Source organism: Macaca nemestrina, chromosome 7 (genome assembly GCF_043159975.1).
Source record: "Macaca nemestrina isolate mMacNem1 chromosome 7, mMacNem.hap1, whole genome shotgun sequence".
Lineage (NCBI taxonomy): Eukaryota > Metazoa > Chordata > Mammalia > Primates > Cercopithecidae > Macaca > Macaca nemestrina.
The window spans coordinates 128094598-128118081 of record NC_092131.1 but is presented as its reverse complement, the minus strand read 5'-3'; the positions used below and the strand labels follow the sequence as shown (position 1 = coordinate 128118081).

Below are 23484 nucleotides of genomic sequence, written 5' to 3'. Positions count from 1 at the left end.
GATTCACAAGGGGGCAAAATCCCAGGAGCCCCCTTCATCTGTCTCCCCAAATCCACTTTCACACTGACAAACAAAAGAGCCTCATGTCTCCCCACTCTCCTGGACTGAATCACTATCTGCAGCACCACTCTCCCCTACAGGTCAGACAAAAAAACGACTTGACCCCTAACAGGGAAGTCAGGGGAGAGGGAAAGAACAGAATTACAGAAAAAGATACAAAAATCAAAGTAAATGAGGATTAAACAGCAAACTGAAATCCAAATTAGTTGTGAAAGTGAATGAAGTAAACTTGAAGAAAAGTGTTAACATTATGAACTGTGCATCGTATAGACTGAAGCGGAGATTAAACAAACTCCAAAAGCATGCATATCGCTCACTTACCACCATGTTTTAAGGGTTTGATGCAATTGAGGGGGGAAAAAAAAGAAGTCATAGTAACCGACAAATATCAACATACCCCAAACCCTCAGGCCAAAAGATAGCCAGCTTAAACAATGACTGTTCTCTCCACCTCAGTATTACAGCCACTGGCTGGATGAGAGGAAGAGGACTTGGGGGAGAATGGAAACAAGATGCTTCTGGAATCCACCTTATGAGAGTGAAGTTCCCGGTGGAGCTGTAGCACACACTGATTTATCTGTGTGTTCCATCTTCCCAACTGAATGGACCACAGCCCTCGCTCCCCCTATATCCGCCTCATCTAGAAGGGGTGCTCTGCAAGGTCTAGTAAATACCACACTGCCTAATACAGTATCACCTCCAAAAAGATGGCTTTAAAGTCCGAATAATGAAGAGCTGACTCTCTGGTCAAAGGTCCTTTGTCACTGCATTCATCTCACTAGAAGGTTTTATGGTTTCTAAATTCACTTAAATTTTGCCTGACCTTAGCAGGTTAGCATTAAACCCAAGAGAGACTAAGAGTTACTTCCTATTTCCTTCCTTGTTTGGTTCTATTGCATTTTCTCCATAAGGTAACTTGTTACTGACAGATGGCCCCTAGATAACAGACTAGACACTGAATGCATGTTTTAGGTGTCATTTTAAAAGTCGCATTTCTTTTCCAATATCCCTAGCCTGTATAAAGCTTCATATGCTACCAAATGTTTTGACCAACTAATAGATTTTGGAACATTAGAACAGCTCTTCATTCTAAAGTGTCTAAAAGAGCTTGGATATATCAGAGCCACTAAAAATGGCCCCCCAAAAAGCCTCAAATATCTTCTCCATCAGTAACTTGAAGAGAGTCCCTTTGACTTGCTTATAACAATTATCCCAATGTAAAAACCGAAAGTTCTTTTTTGGTGCCAGCACTTTTCTTAAATCAGCTCCTGTTTTAATATGCTGTCTGTGAGGTCACTAAAATATCCAGAAGAACTGAAGCCCTCAACAACTAAGTGGGTTCACTCCCCCATTCATTCCTCCAGGGCCTGGGGAGGGGAGGCTTGAGAGCACATGCTGACTGCTCCTGGAGTGCAGTCAGCAGGACACCAACACAGAAGGCGCACCCAAGCAGGTGCCCAGCTGTGACATGGATGGAAGGCTAGAGGCTGATAGCTTGACCTGATCTTTTTAGAGAATTATCATTTAACATTTTCAGGGAATTCAATCAAGTGGTGAGTAAAGTGAACAAAAAAAAGCTCTTATTTGACTCCATGATTCACCTGTTCCTGAAAATACTGAAGGTAAAGGTGATCTGTAGATTAATCCACCTAGAAGACAACGTAGTGGGCACTGATCCTCAAAGAGACCATACAAGGGACTAAAGGGACGCAGGTGGGAACTTTCATGTAGGAAATGGCCTGAGAATACTCCAGTAGATCAAGAAAAAAGACATGGGCTTTCTTTTCTTTTTTTTTTTTTTTAAAGGAAGCAGCTAAACCTCAATCCTAAGCATTTTCAATGTGAGGAATCTAAAGTAATATTTGATTTTCTAGTGAAACATAAACTATATAAGTTGAAATTTGTGCTTTTATACTTTTGTATCGTTCACTTAGTGCTTTTGTAGTAAGGGGATGAGTTACCAAGAACTCACAGACTGCTCAAAATATGAAGACTGTGCGTTCACATAAAAAAAGTTCAGTGAGTCTGAAATGAGCCATGGGTATATCTTGATAATAAAGTGCTAGTTGGCAAAGAAGAAGTATGCCAGGCCTATAAAAAAATCCCCATTTTCCTAATGGTATAAAAAATCCAACACAGAGCCACAGATGGTTATCTGATAGGTAAACACTTAATCACCTCTAACACTCCCAAGTTTGTGTCAAATATAACGTACCTCTTCATTTATTCCAAAAAGGAGTGTATGTATATATCTAAATGAAAATTTGGGGAGGAGCGCATGGGAAGAAAGCAGACAGGTAAGTTTGTTCTTCCTATGGAGTGCACAGGGGTTGAGGAGAACTGGCTAAAGAAGGAAAAGGCAGAGAAGAAGGAAAACTCACCAAAGAACATTCAACTTTTTCTTTTGTTTAATGATTACTTCCAGGAAAGGAGAAGAAAAGCGGGCAGGGGTGGAAGCAGGGAGGAATTTGAGAGAAAGAGAGAAAGACAGAGGAGAAAAACAGAATGGAAATGCTGGAGCAAGGGCAGGGTATGAAGATGGAGAGTGGAGCCTGGCCCTCACTGGCTGGCAGGAAGGGAAGGAGAGAAGGCAAACATTGCGATTATTCCAGCATCTCAGATTTTTCACCCCAATGCAACAACGAAGTAAATGCTGCTTTCGTTACAATATTCTCCCAAGAGACTAGAGCAAGGAGGTTTTACTTGGCACTTACCCTGCCGTCATCTCTTTTACGGGTAGGATTCGTTCACTGTCTATAATAACTTAGTTTAAAAGAGGTATTTCCAGGAAGCTGTTCAGATTTGCTGGTCACAGATGTCTCCTATAACAAACTGGTCCCCCATTTGAATTCAATAACCAAGGAACTCTTAAAAAAAGAGAGCTGCTTCCCTGGGCAGGTGTCTGCACTTGTCCAACAGAACAATCCTAACCATTTCTCAAATCTAACCTGCCACATGCACTGTGATCGCAACCTCATACGCGCAGTGACTTCTTATAGGCTGCTGCGTCACTCTCACCAGTGGCAGCCAGCCTTGCCTTAACATTTACAAATCAGGTTCTGAAGCCCATCTATGCCTTCTGTTACCTGACTTTTTAAGCTTCTCAACCTTTCCAAAGGGCAGGCTGAGGAAGGTGGTATTGGCAAAGGAAAAGCATTCTGGGGGGATAAAAAGGCCCTTTTCAGGAATGAGGCATAACTGATCCCACAGAGCCAAGCTGAAAACACACGAGACAGACAGCTCTTTCCCTTTACTCCCAGATCTAAACAAAGGTGCACTCTTGCCTTGGGAGTCCTAATATGTAGCAGAAAAGAGAACTATCTGGAGGAAAAAAGCATTAGGAGTACATGAAATCCCAAAGAAAGCAGGTTCACTTCATAAAGTAGGAAAGTAAAGCTCCCGGGGACACTCCCAGGTTGCAGGAAACTAGAGACTCATTTACAGAGGCCATCTGCTCCCAGCCAACGTCCCTCCCATGCCTCTGCCCAGCTCACTGCTGAGTGCACACCTGGAGGGAGTCACCAGATACTGTCAGTGTCATCAACAAACCTCCTCACCAGCCACTCTACTTACTGCAGGCAGAGAGATTTAGAACTGCTGAGAAGAAAGAAAAAGATGGGGAAGGGGCTGTTGCTCTCAAACATGTCCTCCCAGAGAGTCTAAAGCCAATGGCATGCCTCTGGGGCCACACTCTTTCTGAGGGGGCACCAGATGTCACTTTGTATTCTCCCCTGGACAGCCAGCTCTGTGGAGCAGGATACAGCACCACAGGTGCACAAACACAGGCCCCAGAACAGCTGGACTACAGCTGGCAACCCCACCATTACCCCAGGTTGGCTGCCACTGAGCCCAGGGGCACACCCATCTGTCTAGTCTAGCCAGGGACAGACTAGTAATGGTAACAGTTGGCCAATTAATTTCTTTATGCTGGTCATGTTATAGGGTGGGGATGGGGAGCCAGCTGGGAACCTGAAGTACTGCAGATAGAAGTCTCCATCAGCAGCTTCCCCCTTCCCAGGGTGAGAGACCAAAAAATCGATCACCAAAAATTTCCCAAGGCTTTTCTGACTCTAGGCATATCCAATAACCTCCGATTTCAGCTCTTGCTCTTTCCAGTGCTTAATGGTGTGCTGTGGTTCTGCTGCTACCATCTCCTCCCTTCCCTGACCCTAGGTCAGCTTGAGGGCACAGCCTCGGGGCATGGACTCCATTTGTTCTGCCTTCGCTATCTCTGTCTTACACTAGATGGGTGGATACATCAGACTCTCCTTTGTCTGTGAGACACAGATGGAAAGCCACCCAGTAGAGAGCCTTGGAAACCCATCAAAGGGACCAACCAAGGAACCAAACGCTGGCTCGTTCCAATGGCTTTTCTGAGAACAGTCTGACTGGGCTGGGGCAGTTACCTACAGGGGCTACACCAGGCAACCATGTGACAACCAGTTAGGTACCTTAAATCTGCCTGAAAGGCCAGGTGGCCTGCGATCTTGGGGTGGCTTCTAGGCTTGACTTGGATTCTCCTCAAGCTCAATCTGCCTGATGATCTGTATTGAAGGAGGACAGAGCTGAACAAAGAGACTGACAGCTGCCCATTCACCGCATGGGGCCTGAAAGGCAGATGGGACTAGGGTTTGGAAAACACCCAAACAGAGGGAGAGAGCTAAGGACAGCTCTAGATGGCTAATGCAAAAAAAAAAAAAAAAAAAAAAGAAAGAAAGAAAAAAAAATCTTACGGGTAGGGGGTAGGTTAGGAACTGGTATAAGAATTTTCCTTCTTTCCTTTAGGGATTGAATCCCAACATCCCTATAGTCCTCTTTGGGTACTTGGAAACCACCCGAAGGAACCAACCCCAACAGTACAGCTATTTTGTAGGGATGCCCTTACCGTCAGGAACCTCATCTGGCCTCTTCCTCTTCTCATACACAACAATGATCACCACAAGGATGATAATTTCAGCCAGAATTCCCAAGAAAGGCCAGAGTGGGGCCAGGTGGCTCCGCACCCTGAGGACAGTGACAACAGAGGCGGAGCCAATGGCGTTGGTGGCGTTACATTCATACTCGCCAGGGTCTTCCGTGATCTGCAGGTTCACAATGTTCAACTCAGTGTAATTTTCCTTGTTGATGATGAAGAAGCGGCCAGAGGTGTTGACAATGTCCTGCAAAGAAGTGATAATACACAAAGGTGAGAGTGAGTAATTGAGCTCATGTTCAAGAGAGAGTGACACTGCTCTCCGTTCTTTTCAGGCACCAGCCAGAACGAGGAAGCAGTGTCTACAGGCATTTCATTAATGATTTCCCTTCAGTATCAACAACAACAAATCAACACACTTCTGACAGAGCCAGGCGAGCCTCCCTTATCATCGGTCCTCGGACTTCCCCAACTTCCACGAAATGAGTGCAGGTCCTATTGCCTGGAGACTCAGAAAAGTCCAACAACCTAGTAAATGCTTCCTCAAACACCAGGTAAGAAACCACAGCAGAAAGAGGATGGCGGGAGGAGGAGTGCAACCCCCACAGTCAGGCATGCCTGGGGACCTCAGACCTCTCTGATGACCTCAGAGTCAGCACACTGACTTCATGCTTGGTGAGTTCTGAGGAAGTTTTCTTAAACTTCCTCCACAAACAATGCTAAGAACTCACTCCTAGTCAGACTGGGGGAAATTCATAACTTTCATTTAAGGACTACAGGGTTAAGAGGAAAGGTTATCCAATCAATCAACAAATGTTTATGACTGGGCATAGAGGCTCATGCCTATAACCTCAGTACTTTAGGAAGCTAAGGTGGGAGGATCGCTTGAGCCCAGGAGTTCAAGACTGGCCTCGGCAACAAACTGAGACCCCATCTCTACAAAAAATCAAAAACAAAATTAGCTGAGCATAGTAGTGTACACCTGTGGTCCCAGCTACACAGAAGGCTGAGGCAGGAGGATTACTTGAGCCTAGGAGGTTGCTGCACTCCAGCCTGGTAGACAGATCAAGACCCTGTCTTAACACAAAACAAAACAAACAAATAAAATAGAATAAATATTTACTAAAATATGTTGCATGCTTTACATCCTACTAAGGGTAGGTGGGAGGGAGAAGGTGAGATAGGGAGAAGACAAACCTAAAAATAAAAATGAATAAGGAGCTTGGCCTCAAAAGGGAACCAGACATCCAAAGAGGGATGACTGATTACAGGAATGTGTTAAGAAGCCCCAGCAGAGTGTGTATAGAGTGCTGTAGGGCACAGTGAGCGGCCACTGTCGGAAAGAGGCAGGGAAAGCTTCACAGATGAGCTAACATTTGCAGTAGACTGTGGAGGAGGACAGCTGATCAAATAGGGAGGCACAGTGCAGGCAGGGATTCACATGGGTGCGAAGGCAGAGGTGCAAGAGTGCACAGGCAGAGGCTGGGACTCAGCAGGATGGCTCACTGCACTCAGCTCATGAGATCCCGGCAGGGAAAAAACAGACTCATGTGTCTTTACCCTGCAACAACTAAAGCACAATCAGAAATAGGAGAGAAAAAGGGGAATATTATCCTGGAAATGATTCTAGGTACAGCATACAATCTTGTCAGCATTTGAGTGCAGCTACATCTGAAATGGGGAACTCGTAGCTTTTAAAACAGCTAGTCTGTGATGCCTCAAGCTTTATCTTTCAGATTAAAACACATACTGAGTTAATTCCAACCTGCTTTGGCAAAAGCTCAAGGGCACTCCTTCCCAGTGACCAGCAGAGAGAAGTGGACATTTCCTCACCAGTGCCTTAGAAAGTTCAGTGTCTTGTAAAAAAGACTCAACTCAGCATCTTCACCTCTCCAGTCCTCACCCTGCTCCCCCTTATTAACAGGTCTCTGAAATCATCGCTGATGTTGGAGTCATTATTACAACTCAACATTTTATTATCGAGATGTCATGAAGTGGGAAGAATAATGGACTTGAAATTTTAAAAAAAACTAGATAGAATTCTTGGTTTTGCCTCTAATTTATCTTGGCTATTATGGAACCCTTCCAAAGAAGCTGGATTAATGATCTTTAGGGTCCTTTTGGATTCTGAAGACATAATCAAAAAGGATCCCCAGGATAGGAGGAATGCTGACACCTTCTCTGAGAGAAAAGGTAACGGGTCAACAATCATAATGAGAAAGTTGAGGGTCTAAAGCTCTGACTCTCCAACCACCATCATGAATCATCCCACTGATCGAAAAAGATGTTCTCTTTGATCTTTTCTGGGGCAAATACCATCAGGTTCCCAACGTCTAAGGCTGCCAAGGCTGCCCTTGGACCTCCTCAGGTTGCCCCGATTCCTTATCGGTATGTTCTGTGTTGCAGGAATGTACTAGTAATTGCCCTCAGTACTCTGTTTCCCAAAAAACAAGGCAGGTATTCTAAGACCACTTCAAGAACAGTATTTTCTTCAGGATAAATAGATGAGAATTAGGCTCAGTTCTTTCAGTGTCCTATCCTGAAGGCAAGTGATATGGATTGGATTTTGTCTCCACCCAAATTTCATGTTGAATTATAATCCCCAGTGTTGGAGGAGGGGCCTTGTGGGAGGTGACAGGTTCATGGGGGCGGATAGCCCCCTTGCTCAAGTTCCTGTGACAGTAAATTCTCACGAGACCCTATGACACCTGGTTGTTTAAAAGTGTATAGCACCTCCCTCCTTCGCTCTCTTCCTCCTTTCCAGTCACGCAGGACCTGCTTGCTTCCCCTCCACCTTCCACCATGATTCTAAGTTTCTCTACTTATAGGGATCATTTAGGAAGAAATAAACAGCAACTGTAGTCTAAAAAATAGGTAAAGTTTCAAGGATCAAAGAAGCCTGAGGGGGAGGCTAATTCTTTGGATTTAGCTTTCTTTTATCTTAACTATATTATCTGTCAATGCCTCACCTTTAGTTACAGTAATCTGAAAGCAATAAAACTGAAAGCAGGCCAGATGTCACTCTGTTGTCTAAGATAGGAAAGATCATCTTTCCTGTGTTTCCTGAGGCCTCCCCGGCAATGCTTCCTGTAAAGCCAGTGGAATTGTGAGCCAATTAAACCTTTTTTCTTTATAAATTACCCAGTCTCTGGAAGTTATTTATAGCAATGTGAGAATGGACTAATACAGCGAGCAATCTAATCTCTTACCAGATGGACAGCTTTAACAAATCATGTACAGGGATTTTTGTGCCAGAAGAGACTATCATTGACCTCCTGATCCATGCTGTAAACCGTTCATGACTCTAGAAAGGGTGACCCTCGCCATGCACACATCTGAGGATACAACTAGTAAAGTAACTGATCCACATGTCTGGACCTCTGCAGGGAAAACTCCAGCAACCAGAGACCCCGGGCCTGCCTCCTACTCACCATGGGCATCCCGTTCTCCTTCTTGCGCCATATCCAGTCTGGGTGGGGGTAGCCAACTGACTTGCAATACATCGTGGCATCCTGCCCTTCATTCTTGTTCTCACTCCGTTTATGGCCAGTGATGTCAGGAGCGGCTGTGAGAAAGCGTTAGACGCAGTTACCATGGAAGCCTACTCCAAACAGGATACAAAGGCCCCACCTTCTGGCTCAGAGCCCTGCTTGTAATGTAATCAGTCTTTATGCTTACTGCCATACTCAGCTTTGATGAAGAGCACTTCAGGTCAGAATAGGGTAAAGGGACCAATCCCATCCTCTACTCCCACCCACTACAGATGCCCAGGCAGATACCAGGGTTACTAATACGTGAGGCTCTACTAATGTAGGTGATTCTCCAACCTACTGGAAAAGGTTGCAGGCCCAACTGCCCTCGATTAAGCCCACCTTTAAAGAAAAATGCAAACAAATGCTATTAACTCTTCTATTAGCCCAAGTTTTTTCTTAAAACACCTGCATGAACAACAATTACGCATCCTGTCAAATATCACACATTCCCTTAAGGAAATGAGATTCTGAGATAAAACAACTACAATCAAGTCCTATTACAAGGTATGTAAAAACAATGAATGCTTGGAGAAGCTACTCAATGAATAACAATGACCAAGGCTCTCCCAGGAAAGAGGGAATCCAGAAACTGGTCTTCGCAAGGAAGAAGAAAGGAATGAACAGGAAATTCAACCAGTCTCCCAAGAGATTTTTTTTTTTTTTATTGAATGATTGACTGAGATGGGGTCTTATTCTATCATCCAGGCTGGAGCATAGTGGCATGATCACTGCTCACTGTAGCCTCAAGCTCCTGGGCTTAAGTGATCTTCAGCTCCCGAGTAGCTAGAACTACAGGCACATGCCACCACACCTGGTTCATTTTTAAATTTCTTGTACAGACGAGGTCCTTACTGCATTGCCCAGGCTGGTCCTGCACTCCTGACCTCAGTGATCCTCTCAACTTGGCCTCCCACAGTGCTGGGATTACAGGTGTTTGCATCTGCACCTGGCCCCAAGACCTTTTATTAACAACTTAAGACTCTGCCTTGGACACCTGATTTGCAACAATTCTTAGACTGAACCCAATATAGAAGGACTTTCAAGACATACTAGAGGCTGTTGCTCTTCCCTATTTATAGGGATCACTTAGGAAGAAATAAACAGCAACTGTAGTCTAAAAATTAAGTAAGTTTCAAGGATCAAAGAAGCCTGAGATAAAAGCTAATTCTCTGGATTTAGCTTTATCTTAACTGTATTACCCGTCAATGCTTCACCAGTTACAGTAATTTTTTTTTTTTTGGAGACAGAGTTTCGCTCTTGTCGCCCAGGAAGAAGTGCAATGGTACGATCTCAGCTCACAGCAACCTCTGCCTCCCGGTTTCAAGTGATTCTTCCACCTCAGCCTCCTGAGCAGCTGGGATTACAGGCATGCGCCACCATGCCTGGCTAATTTTGTATTTTTAAGAGAGACGGGGTTTCATCATGTTGGTCCGGCTGGTCTCGAACTCCTGACCTCAGGTGATCTGCCCACCTCGGCCTCCCAAAGTGTTGGGATTACAGGCGTGAGCCACCACGCCCGGCTAATTTTTTTAGGAGAGATGGGGTTTCACCATGTTGGTCAGGCTGGTCTCGAACTCCTAACCTCAGATGATCTGCCCGCCTCAGCCTCCCAAAGTGTTGGGATTACAGGCGTGAGCCACCACGCCTGGCTGGGTTACAGTAATCTGACAGCAGTAAAACTCAAAGCAGGCTAGATGTCACTCTGTTATCCAAGATAGGAAAGAGAATCGATATGCCTTGGTCCCAATTCCAGTTTTGTTGGTTCTTTTGTTATTCTGGGCTTTGCTGCTATAGCCATTATCAAATGGCTACTTCAGTCAATAAATTCTAAGCACTCCAAGGAGCAGGCTCCATAGCCACATAGGGCCCAGCATGTCCAGATGGGGACAGAAGCAGAAGGGTTACCATGTGCTGCTCCAGCCAGCCATGCTTCATTCATCTGGCAAACACCTGCTGAGCACCCACTACACTACACGCCAGATACGTCAGACTGGTTGGGTAAGGCTTTTGTGATGAAGTCAACTTTAGCATGGTCGTGAAGAAAATAAGGGAGTATATACAAGGTTCCTGACCTGTGGTAAATAAAGAATGTCACCTTTTTTTTTTTGAAATGGAGTCTCGCTGTGTTGTCCAGGCTGGAGTACAGTGGTGTGATCTTGGTTGACTGCAACCTTCACCTCCCGGGTTCAAGTGATTCTTCTGCCTTGGCCTCCCAAGTAGCTGGGATTATAGGCATCTGCCACCATACCTGGCTAATTTTTGTATTTTTAGTAGAGATGGGGTTTCACCATGTTGGCCAGGCTGGTCTCGAATTCCTGACCTCAGGTGATCCACCCACCTCAGCCTCCCAAAGTTCTGGGTTTACAGGCATGAGCCACCACGCCTGGCTAAGAATGTCACTTTCTGACAAGCCAGGAACTCCAAGTTATCTTGGGACCTCAAGAGGAGAGGAATTTGCCCAACTCATAAATAATTGAGGGTACAAACCCATGGCTGGACTCGACTTTTTGAAAGTCTTATCTGAGATTCTTCATGGAACAGAGTTCTGACAAAGCCAATTTAAAACCCTAAGTGAAAAACAATTATTCTTGCTGCACTTTATGCAAATAATCAGGCCAAGTACAGTAAGACTAAAGTTTATTTTTTAAACAAATTAGTTCTATCATGATTTGTTTTTAATAAAAATGGGGACTAGAGAGAGAAAAATTATGCTTCAAAAGAAAAACTACAGTATACTGTTGTTAGCTGTTCTAGAGGTTTTTTCCTGCAGTTTAGATGAAATTCTAAATTCTTTGTGGGTTAGAAGTCCCCAGACTAGGCCGGGCGCAGTGGCTCAAGCCTGTAATCCCAGCACTTTGGGAGGCAGAGACGGGCGGATCACGAGGTCAGGAGATCGAGACCATCCTGGCTAACACGGTGAAACCCCGTCTCTAATAAAAAATACAAAAAAAAAACTAGCCGGGCGAGGTGGCGGGTGCCTGTAGTCCCAGCTACTCGGGAGGCTGAGGCAGGAGAATGGCGTGAACCCGGGAGGCGGAGCTTGCAGTGAGCCGAGATCTGGCCATTGCACTCCAGCCTGGGTGACACAGCAAGACTCCGTCTCAAAAAAAAAAAAAAAAAAAAAAAAAAGAAGTCCCCAGACTAATGCTTTCAAATCTTTGCTTTTAAAATTGGTAACTGTGCTCCTCATCCTAGGACTCATTATTTACCTTATAGTAGGCTGTTCACTTAAACACTGCAGTAAAACTATAGATGAGAGTAGTAATGTTTTTCCCACACAAGCCCTGGAATCCCAGCCAGGCCTGCATGAGTACACCTAGACAGTTACAAAGTGGTTCTGCTCTTCTCAGTTTGGGGTTCACTCCCATTCCCACTACGTCCCCTATCAGCAGGAAGAAGCCAGAGTGATCGAAGGCCTTTTCCCATCTTCAGAGCCTACACCTTAAGATTAAGGTGTTTTAAAACCCCAAGGGAGGGACTGAAACCATCTTTGCAAAATTATGACTGAGACAGTGAAAGAGATCTAACTTAACTGACTCCATCTTACTTCTAATCTCCAAGCTGTGCTTGTTTGTTCCTGGGCGCAGGCTGAACTAACTTTGCGAGAAACTTATAGTTTAAACAAAGATAGTAACATCCCTTTCCCAAAATAGACTCCCTTCTTGCCTGGGGACTAGATTGTCTTTGTAGGACTAACATTAGCCACAAGATTAGAAATTATGGTTTAGGAGTCATGCAGCTGGAGGCTACAAGATTCTGACCCTCCCTGAACTGCTCCTAAGATGAGTGCTTGAGATATTTTGCAGACCCTGCACTTGATGGATCAGCTGGCCCCACCCAGATCAATAAACTGGCTCATCTGATCTTGTGACCCCCACCCAGGAACTGACTGAGCACAAGAAGACAGCTCCTGACTCCCTACGATTTCATCTCTAACCAATCAGCACTCCTGGCTCACTGGCTTCCCCCTACCCACCAAGTTTCCTTAGAAACTCTGCTCCCTGAAAGCTAGGGGAGACTGATTTAAATAGTAATAAAACTCTGGTCTCCCAGCAAAAAAGAAAAGAAGGGAGTAGGTCACACATATCTGTAGGAAGAACACTCTAGGTCGAGGGAAATGCAAAGGTCTTGAGGTAGGACTGTGCTTGTTATGTACAAGGAACAGCAAAGAGGATTTGATTGGAACATAGTAAGCAAGGAGAAGAGTGCAGGAGATAAAAGAAATCAGAGAGACTGGGGACCCAGATTATGCAGGACTTTGTAGGCCACCATCATGACTTTGGCAGTTACAGTAAGTTAGTCGGGAAGCCACTGGTGAATACTATGTGCAGGTATAACATGATGGGTGTGTTTTAACAGGCTCCCCGTGGCTACTATGTGAACAAGAACGGTAGAGACAGCAGTGGAAGCAAGACCCAGCAGGTGGCTATTAAAGTCACCCAGGCAAGGGAGAGGCTGGTTTCCACGGGGGCAGTCATAGTGGAAATAACAAGAAATGGTGAGATTCCAGGTATATTTTGGAGGTTGAGTTAACCTATTTGCTAATGGATTAGATGTGGATTGTGAGAAGAAAAGGAGTCAAGGAGACACCAAGTTTCCACCTGAGTAACTACGAGAATGTAGTTGACAGTTACTAAGATGAGGAAGATTTTGCAAAAGAATGAGTGGTTTTTGTTTGCTTAATCTTAGTTTGTTTTGTTAAAAGACAGAAATAGTGGTGGTAAAAACCAGAAGGTCAAGGTCTAGAAGAACATGGTAAGTTTAAGATACTTATTTAACATACGGCTAGGTGCGGTGGCTCACGTCTGTAATCCCAGCACTTTGGGAGGCCGAGGTGGGTGGATCACCTAAGGTCAGGAGTTCGAGACCAGCCTGGCCAACATGGTGAAACCCCGTCTCTACAAAAATACAAAAATTAGCTGGGCATGGTGGCGGGTGCTTGTAATCCCAGCTACTTGGGAGGCTGAGGCGAGAGAATCGCTTGAACGCGGGATGTGGAGGTTGCAGTGAGCCAAGATCATGCCCTTGCATTCCAGCCTGGGTGACAGAGTAAGACTCTGTCTCAAAAAAAAAAAAAAAAAAGATACTTATTTAACATCCACGCAAAAATATGAAGTAGGCAGTAAAATAGCAAGTCTGGAGCTCAGGGAAATGTTCTATGTTAGAGATATAAATTTCAGATATCAGCTTATATGTGGTACATTTTCCCATTTTCACTCTCCTTTGACCCAAAGAGGACACCCACTTTGAGTCAGTTATTGGCAATAGTACTATGAATTCAGTACTATCAGCTTTTGCTTTGGGGACTCATTTCCAAGACTGTACATTAGAACCATCTAGAATGCTAAAAGTTGAGTTGGCAGCTGCACTGCCTCTGAAAAGTCACTATTCTGAAAGGACCCAGACTTAAAGGCCCAGACTGGGAAAGGGGCTCAAACAGTCTTCACTCCTGCCTTGGTGTGTGGGAGGAGAACACTACTTCCCCTCTTTATTCGACACTCTGGGAAAGGGTGGCTGCCATACTGGGGGACACTCAACCAACCAACGGAGAGGCCAGCACACTGAGGAACTGAGGGCACTACAGAGCCATGTGAGTGAGCTGTACACATGGAGTGGATCCTCCAAGCTCTGGTCAAGCTTTCAGATGACTGCAGCTTCAGCCAACAGCTTGACCGAAATCTCAGGAAAGGCCCCAAGCGAGAACACCCCACTAAGCTGCTCCCTAATTACTGACTCACAGAAACTGTGAGATGATTAAGTGCTTATCATTTTATGCCACTAAGTTTTGGGGTAATTTATTACACATATTTATAAGAATAGATACAAATATACCAATTGATGAAGCAGACATTACCCCACTTTTTAAAATGGGAAAACTCAAGTTTGGAAAAGTAACTTAATGTTTAAATGGTAAAGCTAAAATCCAAGTTCAGGGTTGTCTGAATCCAGAGACCATGCTTTTTGTACTTTAACATACTGAGGGGAGATAAACTAGAACAGAGTCTACAAAAATAAAAATATACAACATGCGAGGAGGGAGACCATTAGGACAAATACCTAATGCATGCAGGGCTTAAAATCTAGATGATGGGTTGATGGATGCAGCAAACCACCATGGCACATGTATACCTATGTAACAAACCTGCACGTTCTGCACATGTATCTCAGAACTTAAAGTAAAATTTAAAAATATATATATATATTTATGTATATATATTCATGTGTGTAGATACACACACACATATGCATTACTGGTAACTGCAGAGCAAACAGCCCAAAAGTTATCTTTACTTGTAGATGTGCTAAAACACCTTAGACCCAAAGCAAAACTGATATACCTGTCAGATTTTATTCTGTATTAGTACAGCGTAAAGAGCAGAGCTTCAGACCTGAACACATGGAAATCTGGACTCGATCTCAACTTTATTACTCACCAACTGAGTAACCCAGGGCAGATCACGTCAAATACTCTGAGTTTTAGTATTATAAAATGAGAGTAATACTCACTGTTTCAGAGGTCTTGTGAGGATTAAATTACATCTCTGTACTAATCTAGAACATGGTTGGAATTCAGGGTCAAGCATTTAAACATCAGTCAGGGAAAGGAAAGGCTAAGGCTTGGACTCTGTCATTAGTTCTAAGAAATCAAAGATACTGATTACTATGTGCTCTCCCCATTTGCTGATACAAACAGGACTTTTTTTTATAGCTCTAAAAATAAGGTTTAATCAGGTCAGATACTGATAAATTATCTGATTAATGGCCTATTTTAGTGCCTCACCTTCTATGGGCTTGGCATTTAATAAGGGACTGCTTAACCAGGTTTTGTTGGTCTAAAAGCAGGTCTGAGCGTCTAACTAAACCTTCATATCCTGAAGGAGACAGAGACAATACTCTGAGCTTCCCTTTACCCTCTTAGTGGGGCACAGACTAAGTGGCAAGAGCAAAGGGTAGGAGCAACAAAGTTAACAAAAAGACCCTTAAAAGAGGTCTCTGATCCACTCAGGAATTCATTCATTCTCTGGACTTGTTCATTACATATTCTAGTCACACTGGTTAATGGATATCCCTCCAGTATCCTAATAAATAGCAACACAGGGGTCCCAAAATAGTCTCAGTTACCCAACAGCACCTGACCCAATTTCATTATCTGGGCAGTCTGGGACTCTGGCTGAGGACAAATACATGTTCCTTCGTACCCTCTGCGACCTAACCTGGGGCACTAAGGGCAAAGGGTCAGCTTCTAGGCCAGGCTAGATGCTGTAGAAACTGTCAACTCGGCCGGGCGCGGTGGCTCAAGCCTGTAATCCCAGCACTTTGGGAGGCTGAGACGGGCGGATCACGAGGTCAGGAGTTCGAGACCATCCTGGCTAACACGGTGAAACCCCGTCTCTACTACAAAATACAAAAAACTAGCCGGGCGAGGTGGTGGGCGCCTGTAGTCCCGGCTACTCGGGAGGCTGAGGCAGGAGAATGGCGTAAAAACCCAGGAGGCGGAGCTTGCAGTGAGCTGAGATCCGGCCACTGCACTCCACCCTGGGCGACATAGCGAGACTCTGTCTCAAAAAAAAAAAAAAAAAGAAACTGTCAACTCAGGCCACAGAAGGATGTTTCAGATGATATTAAATAAAGTTAACAGAACAGACTTAAGAAAGCGATCAACAAATAAGACCTCTTTACAGACACTGCTTATTTGGTGCTCACTTTTTGTTTTGTTTTGTTTTGTTTTTGAGACGGAGTTTCGCTCTGTCGCCCAGGCTGGAGTGCAGTGGCACGATCTTGGCTCACGGCAACCTCTGCCTCCTGGGTTCAGGCAGTTCTTCTGCCTCAGCCTCCCGAGTAGCTGGAACTACAGGCGCCCGCCACCACGCCTGGCTAATTTTTGTATTTTATAGTAGAGACGGGGTTTCACCATCTTGGTCAGGATGGTCTGGTCCTGAACTCCTGACCTTTTGATCTGCCGGTCTCAGCCTCCCAAAGTGCTGGGATTACAGGCGTGAGCCACTGCGCCCGGCCTTGGTGCTCACTTTTTAAAGCATGTTCATAACCTAGCAATTCATTTTCAAAGAAAAGAAAATCTATCCTTAAAGGTGTTGTCAATGAGTAGGCTGTTTCCAAGTAAACACAGAGATTCTGCATTCACAGTCTATTTGCTTCCTTCATACAACCTTATCAAATCCCAAAAACACCTATCTTTGTGGTGGACAAAATGAACACTTGGCTTAAGGCAGTGGGAGAGTGAAGATTTACTGCTTGCCAAGAGCTATGCCCAAGAAGGAATATGAGACTGGTCAAGACGGAAGCAAGAAGGATGCAGGCTTTTGGCTCAACAAGCACTCTCCACCCACAGCAGATTCATCATTGGTTGTGAACACTACAGCAGTCTAGGACAGGTGCCTCCTTCTGCAGGTAAAACCACTGAGCAAGAGGTGTAGAAGTTTCCTCAAAGACAGTGATCCTTAACCCTGGCTGTACACCATAATCACCTGATGTGCCTTAATCTGATGCCCAAGCCACAGTTCATATGAATGAAATTGAAGACCACTGTTCTATCACCTTTCCTGGCACCAGTACTGGAGGTCAGATACCCCCACCACAAGACAGGGAGATGAGTGGGTAGAGGTGTGGGAGTCATTCAGGTGACTTTTCCAAGCTGAGAAACTGACATTGAAATTTTCCAATAACACTAGGAAAATGGGCTTGGAAATCACTTCCTTCAATAACCAACCTCTCCCAGCCTACATCTTTCTCCTGTGCTGGATGCTTCCTGCCCTGAAACATCGGACTCCAAGTTCTTCAGTTTTGAGATTCGGACTGGCTTTCCTTGCTCTTCAGGCTTGCAGGCAGCCTACTGTGGGACCTTGTGACCATGTAAGTTAATACTTAATAAACCCCCATATATATATCTCTCCTGTAAGTTCTGTCCCTCTAGGAAACACTAATACACAACCTCTCCTCTCTGTCCACATAAGGGAACCCAGACCATCAGAGCCACACAGAACAAAGGAACCTTGAAGATGAGCTATCTCATTCTACTTCATCATGCACTTCAGGAAGCTTGAGACCCAGAGAAGGGAAGTGACTGGTCAGAGTCACACTGTGTTTAATGGCAGGACCACAATTAGAACACATTTCTCTTAACTCTTAGTCAAGGCCTTTTAAATGTTACATGCTCAACAGAGCACCATGGCTTGGTGCTTAGGAGCATAGGATCTAATGCTAGGGTGCCTGAGTGAGAACGCTGGCTCCACCAGTAAACTCTGTGACACTGGGCCAGTTATTCCCTCAAGCCTCAATTTTCTCACCTGGGAAGCGGAGATAATAATCACACTTATCCCATAGAGTTGTGGAGACTAAAGGAGAGAAAAGGAACAAATAATGCACCTAGCACAGTGCCTGACCCACAGTAAGCATGTAATAATGTTAGCTATTCTTATTCTTATTAAGGAAAGTCAGGGTGGCACCCTGAAGAGAGGAAAACAAAGTCCAGGTATGGTTTTTGGGCTGAAGTTAATGTTCAAAATGCCCTAGCAGCTTCGTATTATTATGCCTTCAAAGACTTCTCAAGTCATGGCAATTCTGAGACAGAAGCAGGTTGCTTTGACATCAGTTCTGACCTAAAGGATGTCACATCCTCCACGCATCCTCACTAGCTACCTTTCTTGACTGTCAGTGAAGAAAGGACGGTGGAGATGCTGTGCATGCTGAAAGTGCCGTGCGAATGTGGTCTGTGTATCACTGTTCTTCACAATGATCTTCATCCCCACCACACTTGCCTTGGCCAGTCTGGATTAATATGTCACTTGTAACGCACCATGACAAAGTAGGAAATAGGAAGGCAGGGCAAGGCCACTTATAGAAATCCTAACCTTTATTCTTAATAGTCAAATATAGAGAAAGCTAAGGAGTAGGGAGGAGAAAAACAAGATCAATCCTGGCTCTCACAGCAACCAAAAGACTGAAACTCATTTGAAATGTCCAATGAGGAGGGTGAGATGAACCTAGTAAGACAACAGGCTCAAGCCCCTTCTGGGCTGAGATGTGCTTCTCACAAGAGACAGTGACATATTTGTTGCAGAGGATTGGGTGACCAACAAAATCCTTTTCCAAAAACAGCAATAAAATTCAAACTCCTTCTTTCCTGTACTAATCAAAATGGTTAAGGGATAAGGATAGTGCTTGGGAGTCATGAGAGCAAGTTTTTTCTTTTTACTTTGTAAATGATATTGGGATTTTCAATTTGCTTTTTTGTGAGCATTTTTTTTATTTTTAATTTTAGAAAAGGAAGGAAGGAGAAGAGGGAAGGAGTAAGGGGCAAAAGGTTGAAAAATTATAGGGATAGAAAATTTCAACATCTATTCATTCATGAATTCTCTGTAAGGTGTGCACTCTCTGGTATCACAGCCTCTGAAGAGTCACAAGCTGAGGATAAAGATGCCTCCTCAGTGTTAGCTGAGTGGACCCCCAGGAAGGCAGGGCTTTGGGCTCCACAAGGCCTCATCACTGCTGTCTTCCCTCTCCTAACCAGCCCAGGTCCATCTTCCTTCTCCACATCTGTGCAGATCACCTGCCGAATACCTGAGAAACGTAACCCTCGACAGTATCTTCCTGTTTATACTATGTCACATTGTGTCCTTTAAAAAAAAAAAAAAGGAAGAGAATTTAAAAATCTGCTTCAGATACAAGGCCTCCCCCACTACATGTAGATAACTCCTATCCTCCAAATTTTCTTGACGGTGATCTACAGGCTTTGGTTAAAAAACATGATCATCTTGGCTCTGTTCCCAGGCCACCATCCCTCTCTCTGGTTCCTGCAGCCTTCTTTTCTTTTGTAGACCACAGATAACTCAAGGTTTGGTAATCTGACAGATAATGCCCAGTCCCTGGCTAGGCTAAATCACTTCCCACAGTGCTGAGCCCAAACAACACCTCGGAAATGTTCTGAAAGACAGGAAAAGGCAGATGGGAAAGAAATGGCTGACAGCAGAATAGACGTTGAAGAAATATATATGCATGGTCTGAATTATATGCCCTGATGTGCTGATTCAGTTAAAGCCACACAGGAAGATTCTCAGAGACTCCTGTCAGCCAAGAGGCCACTGATGTTCTCGGAACCTCTTTGTTCTCAAGTACAACCACCTCTTAACTCTCTATTACTCAGCAGATTTTTCAAATTGCTACAGCTATAAAAAGATAACTGTCTCTTATCGCCACCCCAGAGACACTAAGGGAATAAAATGTGAGTTTCTATTAAAATGTTTTGGGAACTAACATACAGACATGTACTACTCTAAATGCAAGGCAGTTTTTCTACCCCAACCACAATTGGAAGTGAGCTCAGAATATGATCCTGGGCCTATGGCAAACCTTTAAAAACATATACTGAAAAAGCGAAGTGTTCAAAGTCTTTACCAGACTCAACTATCCATAACTTGGAAGAGAAGACATTAAACATTCAGCTCTTTTCTATCCAGGTGTTGGGGAGAGAAGACAGACTAGAATTCTTTACAAATTTTCTTGAGAGAGAAACACACAGTATATCTATACAAAGTGGTCCAGAATATGGTTTAGGTTATTTATAAAACAGAATTCTCTCAAGGTCTACTTCTGTAAAACCAGGATACCACCACCTGCCTCACCTTCCTTATAGGGCTATTTGTACAGTGAGAATGCAACAGTGCACAGTAAGCACCTTGAATATAACACGTAAGTTGTAACTTGCTCTGATAATACTCCTGGCCTACAGCGTCCTATTCTCTGACCCTGGCAACTGCTGCTTCCTACCTGCTGAAGAGAATATGAAGAAAGATGCCTCTAGGGCCACTAAACCCCACTTTCTTAAGCAGCCAAACAGATGGAAAAACCATTTCGGTTTTCACTCTTGAAAGTGCTATTTAGAAATCATTAACTCAAAGTCACTAACAATTACAGTTAGTTAGGACTAATCATCTCAGGCTTGGGGAGCACAATGAACTAGACACCCCAATCTTTCCCTCCCTCACCCACCCTGCCTTTGCACTTGGACTTTGTGCCAAAGGCTCAGCCAGGAATGCAGCAGGGCCTCAAGTCTCACAGAGAAGTCTCCCTACACAATTCAGCTCACCTAGGCTGGGGAACGCCCTCACTGGCTTAGAGAAAATGTTTTCCCACATCCTTCATCCTCATGTTGAATACATGTGGCATTCTTCTAAAATGGGTAGAAACCAAGATTTCTCCAAGGAAAGCCACTGAAAAAATGAAATGCCAAGTTTTCTGGCCCACTGTGACTGTAACTCCTTTAGGCATTCAGAATCAAACTGGCAGATGGAGGAGGCAGTGGCCATCCCTACATCAACTCACAAGTGAGGGCTGTGTCACCAAGATATTACTTTCATTTAATAACACCATATAATGGAAACCTTCAATGTGTCTAAGCCTTTCTTGAATCTGCAATTTTAATCTTACAAATATTTTAGGAAGACCTGAATACCTATTATATGGGCCCTTTCCTTCTCCTAAATTTGTCCTTCTAGCTTCCAGGGATAACTCTATGGATTTAAAGAACAAGTCGGTGTCCTTACTAAGCAAAATGAGAAAGACTGAAAATAGAAAACCTGACCTCAAATAGTAGCCCTGCCTCCTCATGATCATTTTGTGAGAGTAGAAAAAACACTGGATTGGGAGTCAAGACCTGTGTTCTAGACTAGCTCTGCCACAAACTCACTGTGTGACAGAGAGCTAGAAGTTTCACTTTTCTGGGTCTCAGATGCTTCTTTGAAATAACATAGGAAAGGTGAAATTTATGATGTTGGGTAGCTCCAACTTTTATAGTTCTGTTTGCCCTTCTTGGAACTTTCTACTACTGCCTCCTCTTTCAAAGGTTTCTATTACAATTCTAATGAATTATCCACAAACAGCTGATGTCCACTCTGCACACTGTACCCACTGTACCTTCCCCCTCAATCCTGCTGGCCCACAGAAGACCTATGTAATCATACTTGTAAGGCACTGACCTAAGAGCTTTACAAAGCCTTGGGCCATAGGAGCTGCCAACACTGAAACATTTTTGACATATAAAAACAGCAATTTTATGTAGTTCAATCTATTAACTTATTTAATCCTCCTAACAAACCCATGATGTAAGTACTGCTGATATCCTCATTTTAAAAATGAGGAAAAGGAAGCAAAGAGAAGTTAGTAAACCACCAAGGCCACACAGCTAGTAGATGATGGGGTCGGAATTTAAACCCAGGCAGCCAGGCTCCTGAGCCTGTGGCCTAACCATAACATTAAATTATGTCTTGACATGGAAAGAGGAGGAGCTTGAAGACTGGGACTCCAGACCAAGGTACTGTCTTGGAAGGAGAGTGAGAGGCTCACACCACAGCCTCTGCTGGGTTGTACCTTTCACTTCAATGGTGGCGTTTGCTTTAGGAGCGCTGACAAAGTGATATACGCAGTGGTATTCGCCTGAATCCTCAGCTCTCGGCTTATTGATCCTGCAGAGATGAGAAGAAAAACCAAGTGAGGAAACTGGGAATGGTCAAAATATACAACAGAAGGAGAATCAAAGGGGCAATCCGGGATCCTGCTCTCCAAACCCTCAATGCAACTCACCTCCTTCTAACTAAAAGCAAAAATCCCTCTCTATGCATCCTAAAACATTAATGTCTTGCTCTTTACAGGGTGCCAAGAATACAAAGATGGAATGGCAACATGGTCCCTAACCTTAGGATGCTCTGGTCTATTGGGAGAAACAAAATGCAAAAGTAATCAAAATAGAAGGATGTCCAAAGTACTATAGTTTATATTCAGATATACAGTATAAAACCATCACAGCTGGGTGTGGTGGCTCACCCCTGTAATCCCAGCACTTTAGGAGGCTGAGACGGGTGATCAGGAGTTCAAGATTAGCCTGGCCAAGATGCTGAAACCCTGTCTCTACTAAGAATAAAAAAATTAGCCGGGCGTGGTGGCACACGCCTGTAATCCCAGCTACTTGGGAGGCTGAGGCAGGAGAATCACTTGAACCCGGGCAGCAGAGGTTGCAGTGAGCCAAGATCACGCCAATGCACTCCAGCCTGGGCGACAGAGCAAGACTCTATCTCAGAAAAACAAAAGCAAATGACAAAAATCACTGAAAACCTCTTGTTCACCTGGTGGTTCCAGTTAGATAAACAAGAAGAGAAACAAACAAACAAAAAGCACAAGTTTTCTGAGCTTCTCCAAAGACCTTGTTTTGGTAGTTCTGTTCTTCCTACCTTGTCCTTTAGTAGCATGCCTTTCCACAAGTCTACTCGCTAACAGGACCCAAGCATAAAGAAAAAGAAAAAAATCTGCCATCAGAGCATCAGCCATAGACATGCAGCAAAAAGTCTTATGATAAACCCCAGGGCCCTACATGATCTGGCCCCTGTCTATATCCCTAGCTCCATCCCATGCCACTGTCTAGCTCTTCTGGTCTCTCTTCAGGTTTTCAAGCACCAAGCTTGTTCCCACCTCAAAACCTCCACACAAGATGTTTCTTTACAGAGAATGCTCTTCTCGTCCCTTAGTCTACCTAACTCCATTTCCATCAGGTCTTGGCTTACATGTCAGTTTATTCCAGCCCCAATCTAAACGTCATCCCTTTCCACAACATTCTCTCTCATACTACTCTGTACTTCTTCACAGTACTTATCATGTGTGTGATTATATATTTATGTGATTACTTGATTAATGTCCGGCTTCCCAAGAGACCAAGTTCTATGTGGATAGGCACTGTTTATTCGGCATACTATCCCATACAGAGCACCTCGCCTGGTGCCTGGAATACGACAGGGGAATGAATAAATGAATGAATTACTGAGTGAACACAGAGTGAATATCTGTGCACAGATTCAGATCAAGTTAAGCAGAGTGACAGGAAGGACTGTAAGAAGACTGTATGGGTCGGGCGCGGGGGCTCACACCTGTAATCCCAGCACTTGGGGAGGCTGAGGTGGGTGGACTGCTTGAGCC

General features: G+C 44.2%; 1 protein-coding gene across 7 annotated transcripts in view; it reads right to left on the bottom strand.

Annotated features, from left to right (window-relative positions):
• The window catches only part of LOC105463780 (neuroplastin), a 72775-nt gene that overhangs the window by 5419 nt on the left and 43872 nt on the right, over nucleotides 1-23484 (bottom strand). For 6 of the 7 annotated variants that reach the window (XM_011711076.3, XM_011711077.3, XM_011711078.3 and 3 more), the window contains 3 exons: nucleotides 21889-21983; nucleotides 8404-8537; nucleotides 4946-5219 (listed from right to left, as the gene is read on the bottom strand). In XM_011711076.3, coding sequence (XP_011709378.1) covers nucleotides 4946-5219; nucleotides 8404-8537; nucleotides 21889-21983 — 503 coding nt within the window. Of the gene's footprint in view, nucleotides 1-4511; nucleotides 4605-4945; nucleotides 5220-8403; nucleotides 8538-21888; nucleotides 21984-23484 lie in introns of all 7 variants that reach the window. The other variant, XR_011626378.1, reaches the window with a different exon arrangement.